Source organism: Rhinatrema bivittatum, chromosome 12 (assembly GCF_901001135.1).
Source record: "Rhinatrema bivittatum chromosome 12, aRhiBiv1.1, whole genome shotgun sequence".
NCBI lineage: Eukaryota > Metazoa > Chordata > Amphibia > Gymnophiona > Rhinatrematidae > Rhinatrema > Rhinatrema bivittatum.
The window spans coordinates 21234941-21252244 of NC_042626.1; the positions used below are offsets into that span (position 1 = coordinate 21234941).

General features: G+C 41.1%; 1 protein-coding gene across 1 annotated transcript in view; it reads left to right on the forward strand.

Annotated features, from left to right (window-relative positions):
• The window catches only part of GRIK4 (glutamate ionotropic receptor kainate type subunit 4), a 252360-nt gene extending 235624 nt beyond the window's left edge, over positions 1–16736 (forward strand). The window contains exons 20-21 of the mRNA XM_029572271.1: positions 9249–9367; positions 15326–16736. Coding sequence (XP_029428131.1) covers positions 9249–9367; positions 15326–15682 — 476 coding nt within the window. The 3' untranslated portion in view covers positions 15683–16736. The remainder of the gene's footprint in view (positions 1–9248; positions 9368–15325) is intronic.
• Positions 16737–17304: the final 568 nt, after the last annotated feature.

Consider the following 17304-nt stretch of genomic DNA (forward strand, 5'->3'; position numbering starts at 1 on the left):
AATTCATGTTGGCCAAGGAGTTCTTGGCCAACATAAAACATAGTAATGATGGACGATAAAGACCAAATTTCCATCCAGTCTGCCTGGCAATTTGCCGGCAGACTGTTTACAGCAAATGTGGGCGAAGTCAGGATGGAGAAAGGTCGGGGGTGGAAAAGTAAGTGCAGGGCTTTAATTCTATACTTTCCACAAGTACATTTGTACCTGCTTTAAAGCATTTAAACTTCATGTACATGGATACATTGTACCCAATGATTGCAGATGGGGTTTCCCTTTGAAAATAAGTTTATAATCCCATGGGTATTGCAAGCCCCACAGTTAAATTTAGGTTAGGTTTTAGATTTTTATATTCCGCTTTTCGGCACTTCAAGGTGTACATCAAAGCAGATAGTTAGTTTCAAAATCACCCCATTTGTCTATCAGTGACAATTTACTGTCACAGAGATGAGTTCTTCATCCCAACTCATCTGTACTGAATCTGGCAGCATGGAAGTTGAAAAGAAAATGTTAAGTACAAAGGCATATTACAGCAGAGTAATATCAGGACTACTGTGGGCAAAAAAAATGATCAACTAATAAATCATACTGCATAATTTGGAGAAAGTTTGCAAGCTGGTTCTTTTCCACTAACATTACTCCTTATAGAGTTTCTATCCAAGCAATACTGGAGTTTATTCAAAGGCCTCAATTAATGCCTCAATGCATATACTAAGAAGTTTATGTTGTGGCAATATTAACAATATTCATTGCAACAAAATTCATTTTGTGAAAGGATGTGAAGCCAAAAAAGTTGTACCCCCTTTCTTCTTAAGATTTAAATGCACTGATGAATTCCCCTTTTAAGCTTCTCAGTCTTTTTGGTCTGTACTTTTTGATTATTAATAAGTATGTTTTTGGTAGCCAGTTCTTTGGCTAGCATAGTAAAATTCAAGCATTATTTTGTAAATTTTCACTTACTCAGTATTTTCAGGGCAAAGTTGTCCTCAGAATACTTCCTTCATTTGTTTCAAAAATGTATTTTTTTCACATGAATCAAGCTATTGTACTACTCTTTCATTTATCCTCAGAATGACAGAGAAAGAAAACCATGGCATGCTCCTTAGACGTCAAAAGAGCACGTCTTTTAGTTTCTAAACTACAGAGTAAAGGTTTGGTTTTTAAACTATATCTTTACTATAAACAAGTTTATAAAAAATATGTCATTTTAAAAAAGCCTGGGTGAGAGACTGTGGTCATGTAATAAATGATCATGAATAGATGGGAGTCTTTACAGTGCTTTGGAATGGTAGCTCTATTAGGACCAATGTGCAGGAGAAGAGTTATAAACTTGTGTACAGATGGTATTGCACGCCTGATAGACTAAATAGAATGGTAATTAAAGAATATGACTCCTGTTAGACCTGTGGTAGCAGAGGTTATATGATATGCAATATTGCCCGATAATCCAGATTTTCTGAATAGAAAGTTTGTCGTTGATCTATGAGATAGTCAGACAGTTGCTACCAGGAGATCTGGTAATTTTTATTTTATTGTTCAATGTGAAGTTTCCTTCTAGTGTGTTGTTGGAAAAAAAAGGGGAAGAGGTTAATAATATTTTTATGTATTGGTTAATTGTTTTGCTGAAATGTTTCATTATTTTATTAATTGGAATTGAATACACTTTTTTAAAAGGAATAACAAATTATTTGCATAGAAACAAGGACTTCAGGAAAGTAGAACAGCTTTTTGAAATGTAAGGTACAAACAAAACAAAAAAAAAAACCACAAAAGGACTTCCTGCAACCAAGACTTCCGTTATCTTGTTGAATAAGAATACATAGCATATCATCGCTCTAAGGATCAGTTTACTAACCTCAGAAGAATTTAGTGCACTATTTGTGAAATAGCATGTATAGATTTTCTACAGGAAATCAACTTTGTGAAACAAATTTCATGCATAGTTTTATTATGTGCTAATTATTTTAAGTATTTTAATTATGTGTGCAGATTTTCGATCTGTCATCTTTTAGGTTTTATTTTGGCTGATATGTATTATCATATTGATTGTATATCGCTTTGAGTGATTCTTAATCAGGAAGAGCGATTCATAAATTTTTTAAATAAATAAATTAGTGGCTTTGCATAATTTTGCATCATAGCAACTCAATAACTATTAATTTAAATAAAATTTTGCAAGCATACTACTGTGTGAAATTTTACTGTTTGTAAAGCTAAAACTTTCTTAAAAGAAGTTCGCTTCATGCACTAAAATGGCAAAGAGTGCACACTACTACAAATAACACATTTTTTGTACATGGAGTATGAAAAAATGTTCTCGCTTTAGTACATCGGAATCCTAGTCTTATTGTGAAAAAATCCCAAGCCTCAGTAGAAGAAATATGTAAGACAACTCCCTGGTCATCTATACATTTATAATTATAAAATATAAATATGGTGATCAACATTATTTTGTAGGACTGCTTAACTGGTGATTAATGTGAGTTTTTTTGGTAAATATAGTAACAGTAAATGATGGCAGAAAAAGAGTGAAATGGCCCATCTGTTCTGCCCAGCAAGGCGTTCAGGGTTGTAACCACCACTCCATGAAGGTTATCCCTTCGCCTTCTGTTTAAGGGTGTAACTGACGCTCCATGCAAGTCACCCTCATGGCTTACTTAGAAGCACAATATAAGAATTTCAAAGTGGTTTGGGGTTGAACCACTGCCCTATGCAGGTCACTTCAGTGTTTTGTTTCCATCTTCTTACCAATAAGATATCCTCTCTGTCTATCCCATGCTTTTTTTAAAATTTTGCTTCTGTCTATATCCATGCCACCTCCTCTGCGAGGGCATGCCATGCATCTACTACCCATTCTGTGAAAAACGAATTTTCTGATGTTGTTCTTGTAGCTTCAAACTCTACAGCTACTTTCCCATTGGAAAAAGTTGTGTGAATATCTTTCATGTACTTAAACGACTGTATCATATCTCCCCTGTCTCTCCTCTAAAGGTATATATGTTCAGGCCTTGAAGTCTCATTTCATATGGCTTTTGGTACAAACTCCACACCATTTTGGCTCCCTCTCTCTGGACTGTTTCTAATCTATCTCTGTCCATTTGAAGTATGACCTCCAGTATTTTAAGTGAAGCCTCACCAGTGACTTGTAGAGGGGCATCATCATTTCCTTTTTTCTACTGGTTATGCCTCATTTATGCAACATAGCTTCTCTCTGGCTCTAGCCACTTGCCTTGAGATCAGACACTATCACCCTCAAGGTGTCTCTCCTGATCGATATAAATCAGCTTCTACACAACCCTACACAAACAGCTCCTTTATATTTTTGCACCCCAAATGCATGACTCTGTACTTTTTTGCACTGAATCATAACTGACCATTCCTCAAGCTTTTTTAGGTGAGGTCACATTTTGTCTACTCCCTCAGATTTATCCACTCTATTGCATATCTTTAAGTCATCCATAGAAAGACAAACTTTTCCTTTTAACCTTTCCACAATATCGCTCATAAAGATATTAAACAGAACTGATCTCAGACATCTCTACATTTATTTACAAAGCATTACAGAAGAAGCATACGGGCATCTTCTACAGCAAAGTTCAGTACAAGTGTACTACAAGTTACATTTAACCCAGCCCTGGGGTCCCTGCTTTTGTACATCCCATTGGTGTGACAATGTGACAGAACTGGAATTGTTAAGTCTCTCACCAATGTACACGTACAGAGAAGGTACAAATCAATTCCCTCGATATTGGGTGAATTTTAAAAGCCCTATGTGCGCCAAAGCTAGGAGCTATGTGCGTGTATCAGCCGGTGTGCGCTAAATGGATTTTAAGAGGTGCCTGGCTACATGCGTATCTCCTGATGCACGAGTAAATTTTTTTTTCATAAAAGGGGCAGGGTACAGGCATTCCAAGAAATATGAATGAAACCAGCACATAAGTATTTATGCATTCAGTGCACTGAGATCCCTATCCGCATAACTTTACTTCTGCTATGAACGGCATGTAAGTCATGAAACAAAGAAAACTAGGTTAATCAGCAGGGTTTTAAGGGTTGTGGTTAACAGGGTAAAAGAGAGGCAAGTTAGCTAGGAGGTTTAGGAAGTCCTCTCCTTTACTGGGGTGAACTGGGAACAAACTGGGGAAACAGCTAATTGCGTCAGTGCAGTATCTACTAAACCCCCCCCCCCTTACGCAACTGAGGCGGTATTTGTACGCAAATGTGTGTAAATGTAAAATCGTATGCATATGTACACATGTATAGCTGATTTTATAACAGGCACGCATATATGTGTGTATGTTATAAAATCGTTGCGTCCGTGTGTGAGAGCCGGCAAACATACGCACATGTGCTCCGGCGTGCAGGTCTTAAAATTCTCCTTTATATATCACAAAAATGCACAAAATTGAAAATGAGAGAAACCAAAAACTTATAACATACGTTTTTTTCACAAAATAATTTTATGTAAATTTTAATGTAAACAATTCAAAGCATCTCATGTAACATCTATCATATGCAAACAATGCAGGTACATTGTACATAAAAATGATCATCCATCCATACTCATATATATACACCAAACCATCACACATACACCACCAATATCAGACACATTTAGCATAAAATCACTGGAACACACCACCTCAAAACACAACACAATAAAATGCATACTCATATATTATTTATTTATTTAAATTCTTTTTTTATACCGAAGTGCATGGCAAATGTCACATCGCATCAGTTTACATAGAACAAAAGTACAACGAAAGGTTACATCGAACGCTATTTAGGTGGGTTACAGTGAACTGGAATAATCAAGCGAAGAGGGGAACAGAACAACAGAATACTGGGGGAGGTTCTAACTAGGAATTAGTAATACTGAACTTAGAAAACATATCAACAATAATAATATACATAATGCACTTTGGTTTTTGCCAGGTAGCATAGCCTGGCAGGGTAAGGAAGTGCCTGATATCTGGTAGATCAACAGTGAACATGTCAACTGTATACCTATCAACAATATACATTAGTCCCGGTAGAGTCTACAGGGTAGCATGGCGTAGCATAGTGAGGAAATCATTGGCCTTTGAGGGGGGTTAGGATTGGCTGAGAAGGAATTGAGGCTCACCAGCCTGTAATGGGGTGTTAGGGGAAGGCTTGGGTGAACAGCCAGGTCTTGAGGTTTTTTTTTTTAAGGTGAATGGGCAGCTTTCCTGGTGGAGGTCGGGGGGCATGTCATTCCAGAGGGAAGGACCCGCTAAGGAGAAGGCCCGTTTGTTGGTGAGGGAGTGCATGGTGGATTTGATGGGGGGGGGGGTGTGGAGGGTTTGTTTATAGGCCTCTCTAATTGGTCTATTTGAGGTGTGGAATCGTAGCGGGATTTTTAGTGTGAGTGGGAGTTGATTGTGGATGGTTTTGTGTATGATAGTGAGGGACTTATAAATGATTCTGGCGCTTATGGGGAGCCAATGTAGGTTCTTAAGTATGGGTGTGATGTGGTCGCCTTTTTTGGAGTTTGTTAGGATTCTAGCGGCTGCGTTCTGGACTACCTGTAAGGGTTTAGTGGTGCTTGTAGGGAGGCCCAGGAGGAGGGAGTTACAATAGTCTATTTTTGAAAACACGGTGGCTTGGAGGACCGTCCGGAAGTCCCAGAAGTGTAGGAGGGGTCTGAGCTTTTTTAGTATTTGGAGTTTATAAAAGCACTCTTTGGTAGTGTTGTTGACGAATTTCTTTAGGTTTAAGTGGTTATCTAACTCCAATAAATGACGGAAATCTCAATTCCCATTGACCTGTCCCATCGGGGCTTCTTCAATTCACTTTTATAGTTCACTCTTCAGTTCAAAATCCCTTCACTCTTCAATAAAACACCCCAACAAATGTCTCTCATTTCACCCAAACCTGGGCTTCTTCAGGGGGAATAGCTGGCCCAATACCAATACATAACCCACATGAATATCATCAACACACGCTCATAACTTAAAACATACCACCCCATATTAAACCTGAATCTAACTCCGCCTTATATCTTGGGGTATCTTATCATTAATATTAAATTCAAGGATATAAATTGATTTTTCAAGAAGGTAGTCTCCAAAAACTTCCTAATTTAGGCATCACCACACCATCTCAAATGATACTCAAGTTCTTCCCAATTCAGGCACAATTGCATCTACTCAACATCACGTTCCTAATACACTCCAAAAAGTTGAATACACTTTTTGAAGTGTATGGTGATTTAAAATGTATTTGTAAACGTGTGGAAACTTGCAAATGATATGATCTAATATTGAACTAATTGTAGCATGAATAGTGGTATATCATACATTTGCAGTTACGTTGTATTAGGAACGTGATGTTGAGTTGGCGCAATTATGCCTGAATTGGAGTTAGATAGTTATATATGAGTATGCACGTTATTGCGTTGTGTTTGAGATGGTGTGTTATAGTGATTTTATACTAAATGCGTTGAGTATGAGTGCTATATGTGTGATGGTTAGGTGTGTATTTGAATATGGATGGATGATAACGTTTTGTAAAATCTATATAGATTGTTCCTGCCTTGTTTGCATATGACAGATGTTACATGAGATGCTTTGAATTGTTTACATTAAAATATATTAAATTCTTCTTTAAAAGAAAAATCAAAACAACTAGTTATAAAGTTTTTGGTTCTCTCATACCAATGAACACCATCCCTCCTAATTTTAATTCTTGCCTTTCAGAGCATAAAACCATTAATCCCATTTTCTTAAATCTGGTGGGTATGCATCACAGTCTTTTTTCTAATTTTCTCTTCTGAATTTCCATCATCCAGTTCTTAATGTTAGGGAAGTTAAGGAAGGAAGCTGTGGTACCAAGTGCTATTATTGCAAACTTTAGAGAGCACACAGTTAATGCTGGAAGAGCCATTGTTCTCTCACCCTGCAATTGTATACAACTCACGGTATACACTGGCATGAGTTAACAGAGCATGGATTAATGATAAGAAAAATCCAGTGCAAGGGGTAGGAGGTCAATTTAGTGCTCCCTCCCCCATCCAATTATAAAATGTTTAAAGTTTAAATAAGTTTTAAATTTGACATTCATTACACATTTGTGCATACATACATTTACAAGATATTCCAGCTTTGGTTTAATACACAAAATACAGGAAGTACATGGCATATATTTGGAGGCATCTCAGAGAAGAATCTAGGATGGGTGCCTCACTTGCCCCACCCTAGTTGTGGCCCTAATAAGGAAGACTGAGATAAATAGTTGTAGATAAAGGAAAAGTAAAAATGGGCAGGTAGGATTAGCTATGGGAAGATCACAAATTTATTTTTTATGGGTTTCTTGAATGAAATGAATTTATATTTTATTTGTGTAAGCGAGTTCCTTTAATTTTTCTTTTTTGTCAATGGGAATAGCTATCAATTGTTTTCAGTTAGATCCTTGATATACTATCATCCCAGTACCAGTTGGCACTGTCCTGGGATCTCATAACAGTAAACATTTATTTTATTGATTTATATTCTGCTTTTTCAGGTACTTCAAAGCAGATTACATTCAGGTACTGTAGGTATTTCCCTATCCCCACAGGGTAAATGTTGTTCCACAAGGCAAAAGAGCTGAATCTTAAGGAAGACTTTTCTTACTTATCAAACATGCTGGACAGGCTTTCAGGAATGCAATAAAAATGATGATAGAAAGGAAAGGAAAACTTTAACCTTGTAAATTTGTAACAAAGCAAGTCAGGGATTGACAGACTGTGGTAAACACTCATTTAGTCACAGCAAAATAAAATCAATAAATCATACTCTAGCATCTTGATTTACTATGACAGAAGAAATTAGATGATTTTACAGTTGTCCTGGTTGACTAATAGTGACTTCTAGACAAAGAATTACTTCAGGATCAGCTGCAGAGGATCAAAGTACAAAATTCAATCAAATGTAAGCCCTAGTGAAAGACAATATATACAGAGTATGCTAAGGATTAGGCACTTGTCTCTCAATCTGAAGCGATCTGGAACTCATACGTTGTATCACTTCCCTGAAGGGTGTACTCATGGGTTCCCGAAGAACAGAGAGACAAACAGGTCACGTACAGATCTAGGTGTTTACTTCCAGGTTATACTAGATAATAAATATAAATAGATCAGCTCTGATCCTGCCAATAGGGAACAGATAGATGCAGATCTAAACCAAAGCTCAATGAAGTCCACAAACAAGTAGGCTAAGAACCAGGCAGCCTAAGTCGCAAGCAAGCATGACCGGTTCAGAGTCAGAATTCAAGATCTAAATTCCGTGGTAAGAAGCTGGTCAGCCTTCAAGTTGCTGGGAATGCTTCCTTGTTCCCAGAAACCCATTTTTACTGGTCCTCCAACCAATCTGATTTCTTGGGGATCAGGTCATTGCCCCTGGGACTGTGGCCTTTCACTGTATTCACTCTGTGCCCATCTATCCTCCAAACTAAATCATCCCCACTTCAAATCCCAAATTGACCAGACCTCACACTATGCCAGTGTATTCCAGTCCTGAGCTACTTATGAATCAAGATATGTAGCAAGATGTACATGCTCTAAATTTACCCACTTTATGCACAATACAGAGTTATTTAGTAACAGTCCACATAAGAAAGTTGACAAATATAACCATGTTACACCAACTTTCAAAGTGAACCCACATGTACAAATATGTTCACTTTGATAATTATCCCACGAAAACTACCCACACAGAATTAAACCTGCTAATTTGTGCGTGCACAGGAAACACTTTTAAGAAAATCTGCATTCCTACTTTTGAAAAGCTAAAAGCATGCACGTAGGTCCAAACCCCTCCCCAACATCACCCCGAAAATGTCTCCACTCAGTCTGGATAAACTCACATGCATGTAGGGCATACGTGAGTAACTTTACCAGCATATCTGGCAGGCAATTTTATAATAAGCTATTTCTGTAGGTGAAGTACTGTTTTACCCATGGAAATGCCTTTGAAAATCCCCTTCATTGTAGAATATGCAAATGCATTGTAAAATCTTTATGTTGCATAGTACTAAGTTGGAGAAAGGAAGGTAAAGGAGCTAAAAGGCTAGCACCGAGAGGATGAGACAAAGACATATCAGTTACAGAAAATGTTTAAGTCCATGGGGAAGGATGGACGTGAGACCTCTCTGCCCTCCTTTTCCACCACTGTTAAGCTCTAATCCTAGCTAATGCTATATTCCTGAAGTGACAAATAGAACAATCAATTTTCTTCTGCTTTGTTCAGGTCTGGGAATGGAGAACATTGGTGGAATATTTGTAGTTCTCATCTGTGGTTTAATTGTAGCAATTTTTATGGCTATGCTGGAATTTCTGTGGACAGTTCAACATGCTGAAGAAACTGAGGTAATGTTCTATTCATTTTAAGAGATCGGAGCAACTTTCAAGACCGCTCAGATAAAATGACAGATTACAGAACATTTTTATTAGGGAAACAATTCTATTTCCTTTTGTACAGAGAACATGGGGAGAGCAATTTTCAAAAGCCTGAGTTATATAGGCTGTTTGAAAATTGCCCACACTGTAAGAAGATAAAGCAGAGTTGCTTACCTATAACAGGTGTTCTCAAAGGACGTCCTCACACATGGGTTGGCATCATCGGATGGAGCCCGGCACAGAACTTTGATCTCCAAGAATCTAGACCTTTCAAACATGCCTTATTGAGAATGTGCAGCTGCAGTCATCACCCTGACCCTTAGGTAAAGTCCTTCAGTCCATAATATAGCTTATGGACGAACCAACTCCCAGGGCAGGCGAGCGGATTTCGTGAGGTCTAACATCCTGCTGTCCTCAGAAAACACTTTCTCCGAGGGCAAGCAGGATGGTAGTCCTCACACATGGGTGAATCCCAAGCTGTAGGCTATCCGAACAGAATGAAGCGGGACCCCACACCGTGCTGAAAGCACCACCTCCCTCCCTTTTCCTTGTGAGGCAGCCGACCGACAAAGGGGTCTAGGCAGGAAAAGAGTTGGGCTCTACAAAGAGAAAACCATAGAAAAGACTGAGACACAAAACCCCGATGCATAACAGAGGCGCCTAAGGCAGGGGTTTCGGATTAGTAAACTCTTAACAGTAGGTCTAGAACCTCCTGGATATAGGAAAAAGTCTAGAGATGTAAACACAAGAAAGACTCTTGGATGAAGACCGCACAGTTTTCTTTGTTGTTACAAGACAACTGAAAAAAACAACTGGGGCTCGAGAACTCCCCAGTAACAAACTGCGGTCCACTGACATCAGAAGAACTAAATGTCTCTGCAGAAGTGTGCCCATATTTGGCTAAAAGGCATAATGGGCAGAAAACCCAAGCAACTTTTGGAAGAATAATCGGCAACTACGGAAGGGTCTGTAACAGACCCTACATGCTAAAGAACCAGACATAGCTGACCAGCAGGACAGCAACAAGAAATTCAGGCAATCCCTGAATGGGATCACTAGCCCAAAACCCCAAGCAGGGAGGTAAGTTAGGCCTGAAGCTCACCCACACTGAACCCTGTTAAGATCAGGGCTATCCAGCTGCCTGCAGGATAGTTCAGGTGAGCAGGAAGGCACTTTGGACAACCTAGTTAGGTGAGAAAAGCTAAAGGCAGTATTGGCCAGAACTTTTGGAAAATATAGGAAAAAGTGGTGTGTGTTTCCCTGCACGAATGCCTTAGCTCCCTTCCCCCCCCCCCCCCCCCCCTCCGAAATTCCAACTGGAAGTTGGAAGGAGCAAAGAATACAAGGAGGCAGACCGCTGGATTGCCAGAGTAAGCACAAGTCGCTAGGTTGTATATCTCACCCCAAGCAAATAACTCACTGCCGATTCCAGTAGAGAGTTACCGACAGAGATAGAGCCCTCAGCCTGCTTGAAACAGCTGAAACTGAAAGCAAATCCCCCAGGGAAGAAATCCAGAAACACACCACTAAGAGACAGGAAGCCGGGGTGCTGCAAGTGCAAACCCCTGTCAAATAGGATTTCTTCACTGACCTGGAAACTCTAAGGGTAGCAGGACAGGGCAAGGGCGATCTCAGAACAGATTGCCCTGAACCTGGCTTAGAGATTAATACCTCAGCCATGATAGCATATACTTCCCCCAAGGAAGCACACGGTCCAGTAAATGGAACAATCGTTAGATGAACCAGGACTCCCCTGTCCGCAGACAGGGATATCCCTAAAATAGGGTAGTACAGCTTGCAAGCCACTGCAACCAGAGTAGCACCTCTGTTGCAGGATCCCTCATTCCCCCAACTCCCTCAGCCATGGATATGGCGATAGGTTGAAAGGCATACTCACCAATTAGATGAATTAGAACCCTTCTCACTGGAGGTAGGGTCTACAGGCGAGAATGACTGGCAATAGTGGTTCTTATAAAAAAAAACTCCCATTGAGCGCAGCAGGTATCAAATGTGACTCCTGGACAGGAGAAACCTCTAATATTTACCGGGGAGCTACTCTGGAAAGGTTCCCTTGCAAAATAGACCTGCTGTGCCTTAGGACAACCTAAGGAGAGCACTACCGCCAGTCAAAAGCAGTGACATGCCTTCTCCTGGAAACAGAGAATGATGGACACCCATTGCAGGGGTGGACAACCAGGCATTCAAAGGGGAACTCATAAGAGTTGCCCTGGAACCCAAATGAATCCTCCCTTCCTGAAGGGATAGGAAAGCTTTGGGAATCGAGCCTCCAGATCCTGAAAAACCTGTCAACTCTCCAGTTGGGCGTTCAATGACAGTCCTGGTCCCTGACGCTGTCCTGACCTAGATGTGTCAGATCAACATGTCACTGGTCACAGATGTGCACAGGCAACCGTTACTGTTGTGTCCGTCGCTCTCCGTCGTCTCTGCTCCGCCAACCTTACCTCGTTGGCGACTCCCTCCGGGGTTGATGGAAGGCTAGCTGCTGTGGCGCCTCCAGGCCGTCCTCCTCCAGCGTTCCCTGACCCTCTCGACGCTGCAAGCCGCCATGTTGACCAGATGCCTAAGGGCGCACGTGCGGCCCAACTGATGTACCGGTGTTGGCGCGAACCTCAGGGGCGTCCCCCTGAGAGGACGTCATCAGCTCCAGATATTTAAGGTCTCAGTTTTCGCTAACAAGACGAGTTAGCAAGGGGTTTCGCTACCTCCGGGTATCATTGCGGATGGGATTCACTCTCCGCAAACCTAGCTACTCTGCATCCTCAGACTTCACTAGAGGTACCCGCTCCTTGGGGGCCTCACTCTTTTTCTTTTCAGATCGCAGTCCAGAACCGGTACCCACTCCTCGAGGGCCCACGTCCCGGACCAGCTCCTGAATACCACTTCTGCTAAGAAGTCATCACTGCTTACAACATTAGTGAGTTTCCATCTATCTCTCAGAGCTTTCCCTGGGACCAGGTACTCACTCCTCGAGGGCCTACTGCATTCCAACTCCTGGGCTGCCTCAAAAGACTATGGTGTGAGTATTATCATCAAGGACTTGTTCCAGAACTCTGCATATCCTATCTACTCACTTTCTTAGTTTCTCTACAGCTCAGCCACCTTGGGATCGCTGTTCCAATACCTGAGGGATTACAACCCAGCCGGGCGCTTCCAGCTCACTACTGCCACCTCTGGTGGTTTAATATATTGTCTAATAAAAGAACTAGTGTGTGTCTGTCTCTTACACTAGCCTGACAGTTGTCCCTCTCGGGATCTCCCCCGAGGGCATGGTCACCTGCCACTGATCCACCCACAACTATTCTAAATAATAACAGATTGCTATCTCCAGCATCTCCATTAATAACAGATTGCTATCTCTCAGCTTTAACAACAGAGCTCTAATAACAGATTGTTAATTCCCAGTTTTAACAACAGAGCTTTAATAACAGTTACTGGGCATGGCACTGAAGGTACAGCAGCAAGCTACTTGCCCAGGCTCCTACTCACCCTCTCTCACAAGGCAATGCACTGCCATATCACAGGCAAGCAGGAGGGGAGGCTACGTCTTCCAGGGCTCCTGCCCCTGGAGACTAGCTCCTTTGAATGTGGGGAGGATGAGCTCCCCCCCCCCCCCCCCCCCCCCCGCCAGGAACAGTGTGGTCCTCGATCTCTGCACTGTCCGAACCTCCATCAATGCTGATTGATTGGTGAAACAACATGGAACTCCTGCCCGGGTAGAACTCAGACGAGTCCCCAAGCTCAGCAGCCTACAAGGATTACCCACGGACTGCATTCAGTCAGTCCTGCCAGCACCTGACAAAGGTACAAAAACAGACAGAGCAAGGAGAGGACTCAGATACTAAACTGCCGGTGCAGTATTTTTTTTTTTTTAAATAAAGAATAGAAATTGACTCTGCCAGACTGCATAGCAAGTAAGGCTCTCCATGCGGCTGGCAGACAGAGGAAAGAAGAAGAAAAAGGAAAAGAAATAAAACCTCCATAAGGTAAAGGAAAGAAAACAGCTGCAGCTCTAGAAAAAAATAACTTACAAAAACCGTGAGGAGAGAGCAAAGCTGAATACCATGAGACACGCGGCTCCCCAGAAAAAAAAAAAGAGATAGAAGGACTCTGCCTAGAGGGCAGGGTGATAACTACAGCTGCACATGATCAGTAGGGCATGTTTGAAAGTTCTAGAATCTTTGAGATTAAAGTTCCGTGCTGGGCTCCTTTCGATGATGTCACCCATGCATGAGGACTACCATCCTGCTTGTCTTCAGAGAAAAATATGGATTTTGTTCCATAACTTATGTACTTTTACCCACATTTTCATGGAGATGTCCCAGGGTGGAGTTAGGCCGAGGGATGTAACAACATGCAGAGTGAGTGTATTGTTTAGATCGGAAAACGTATCTGCTTAAAAAAGGTGAAATTTTCTGTGGTTACTTTTTCCTTGGGCAAATTTTGAAGGGAAAGTGCAAATGTAATGGAATTCCTTCTGACTACTCTCGCTGAGGGTTTCTACTTCTAGCACTGGAAGCTTCCAGCAAAGCTTTGACAGAGGCTAGGCTGGAGCATGCCGGGAACGGGTAAGGGCATATCTCGCTCTCGGCAGGAATTTCCATGGCATGGAGGATGGGAGGAGAGTCGGGGCTTTAGATATGCAGTGACTCATATCTTGTTGGGGGAAGGCGAAGGAGGGAGGGACCAGCAGCAGCAGATTTATTTTCTCATAGCTTTAGGGAAGGGGGTGGGGGGGGTTTAAGAGTTCCAAGTGCCACCATGCACAATTTTTATTTAATTTGAAAGGGATTGTGGGTTGGAGGAGAATGCTCCAACAGTGCATTTTAAATGTTACTGAAGGTTCAAAATCGGCCATACCACTTCTTCTTCATTCTTACATTCACGGTGCTATTTACCCAGATAATTTTTGAAGATGTCTGGATAAATAGGAAGTTATCATGCACATAAGGCCGGATAACTTAAAAACCTAATTGGCTATATTCAAACATAGCTGGTTAGGTTTTTAACTTTAAGCAAGTATATTCAGCAGGACATTTCTACCACTGAATATACAAGTCAAGATATCCAGTTATCCTTAGCAAGATAACTTGTCCACTAACTGCCCTATTGGAGATGGACCTCTGTGAAAATAAGTAGTAAATATCAGGTGCACAGAATCTGATATGAGGGAGTCAAGAGACAGCCTAGACTGTGCTTTGGGAACACTGCATGCATTTCTCATAACAGTTCCAGATATACAGCTAAAGTATAACTGGCAAAGGGATAGCAGCAAGTACTAAACTGACTGATAATAGCTAAAGGAGAAAGAGATCGCTTTCTGGACATGATAGCACAGATTGACCAATTGGAAAATGTAAGATATATATATATAGTTATCTGCAACTAACTCTTCTGTATTTGATTTTATTTATTCTCTGTTCTATCCTCTTATTGCTTAAATAAACCTATCAGAAATACCTGGAACCATGATGTACTGAGTCAGAGTATGCGTGTGACTATTTGTGTGGGGAATAAGCTCCTGGGTTCAAGCCCCCAGGTATAATGCCAGTAATTGTGTGTGTGTTTACATTGGGTAAGCCCCTGATGCAGTCCTGTGTGCATGCAGGTGATAAGCCCCTCAGGTAACTCCCAGTAAGATTAGCCCCTGGGTTAGAGTCCCCAGGCAGAATGTCAGTGTTACAGTTTGAGCCAACAGCAGCACTCATACATCCTTTTTGAAAACTGATGCAAAATCCATGGGTTAAAAGTACCTATGGATTTTTCAGCTGCCTGTATAGTTTTGAAAATTGATTCCTATGAGAGTAAAAAAAAAAAAGTTATTTTACAGGTATAGTGCAAAACCTCAGAAATATCAAATCATGCAGCGTGATCAGTATTTTAAAAATGTGCCATTCTTCTCTGCTGCAGGTGTCAGTTTGCCAAGAGATGATGACTGAACTGCAGAATATCATTCTCTGCAAGGAGAGCTTCCACCCTCGACGAAGACACATTGGAGGGGTACGAACACGTTCTGCTGTCACCGAGGAACGCCGAGTCCGCAACACAGCCACCCTCAGTAATGGAAAATTATGTGGAGGAAGTGGCCCGGATCCATTAGCACAGCGACTTGCACAAGAAGCCGCGCTTGTGGCACGTGGCTGCACGCACATTCGCGTCTGTCCTGAATGTCGCAGATTCCAGGGTCTCAGGTCCCGTCCATCCCTAGCCCCAAGTGAAGAAAGTTTAGACTGGGAGAAAACAACAAACAGCAGTGAACCTGAATAGAATGGTAAAGGACATCAGAGAAGGATAATAAACTTGACACATAGGACATGAACCTATAGAATTACAAAAACTTTTACATTTTTATTTTTAACAGTCAAGACATCTGAAAAGCAGAACAGAAAGACATCTGGATGGAAAATGTACTCCCTCAAAATGATTTTGTAAGAGACTGTTCTGCTGACCTGGCATTCCAAACTTTAAAAAGCAACAGTCCAGCGTCACTGAGGCCTTTCCATTCCCAGACTGCAGAAGCGTGCCAAATCTGCCCACACCAGCAGTGAAATTATTAGCAGGTTGCAATAACTATGGGGAAAGGAGTCAGAAGAACGGGGGTTTCTTTGGCTGATGGAGCAGAAGAAATGGAATCATTTTTTCTCGTCTATTGATCGCCAAGCGTTTGTCTGCAGGGATAAAGAGATTTCTTCCTATGCAGTAATGTCAGAAGGGAGATGATGGTTAAAAGGTCCAAGGCAGGAGACAAAACGCAGGAGTCCATTAATGCAGTACAATGCCAAAAATGAACATCAGAGACCATACACTTAGAGAGGCCTTGAAATATCCAGACAGTGGTGGGTTTCTGTGTCTTTTTAATTTTTGTTTGTTTTCAAGTTGACATGTTAAAGAAAGGTTGCTTAGTGTAGGGAGGATGAAAGGTATCAAATATCTCCTGTACCATAAGATGGAGGAGCTGCATTACTGTCTCTGCATCTCATTCTTGAATAGAGAGAAGGTGATGCAGACATGGAAACTCTCCATCTGAAGACTGGCATTTACAAGACTTAACAAAGTTACTGTAAGTCCACCAACCAACAGAGACAGCAGCTCATGACATGAGGGTTTGCTACAAAATATCCTGCTGCAGTAAGATGATAGAAAAAGCGCCTATGACAAGACTACACCAGATCATTAATGGGCTTTGGAAAAAAGACCTTCCTTCCTAACACTTTTCTTTCCGCTCAGTATCATGAGGGTTTTGTAAAGCGTTTCAATTTATGATAAAAAAAAATAAAATTCTATGCAATTTCTGATTGTAAAATAAAAGTTCAGAGGTAAAGAAACCTTGAATTCAAGAGGCATCCTGTTCCAACTCTTTCTAATTTGAATACACTAATGTAAAATGCCTGAATCTTTTAGATTATTATTTTAATTCGCATCCATAATGTGTAAAAAAACAAAAAAAAACCCCCAACCCCACCTGTTTTTTCTCATTCTGTTTGTCTGGAGCTGGGTCCACTGCAGGTTCCTGGAAAGGTAAAGCCAGTGACATCTTCTTGTGAAGAGAGAATCTGCACGATGCAGTGACTTATGAACAGCAAGCTGACATGCCATTGATTCACACCAAGGGAAAACGGTGTGTGAAGGGCAAGGTTATACTGTGCTGAACAACCAATTGTGTAGGCACTAAACTTGGTCGATTTGGAGGGGATTATGTGAGTGCTGACCATGCTCTGTGCTGTCACAGTAAAAAAGAGATTGAGTAGTGCCTGTATTAAATTGTCTCAGATAATAACATGTGATTAGTGAGCCAAACATTAAGGCGGCTCACATTTAACTTTTATATAATTTCAGACCTTTTAATGCATAATGGAGGTATTTTTCAAAAAGATTTATGCATGTAAAAG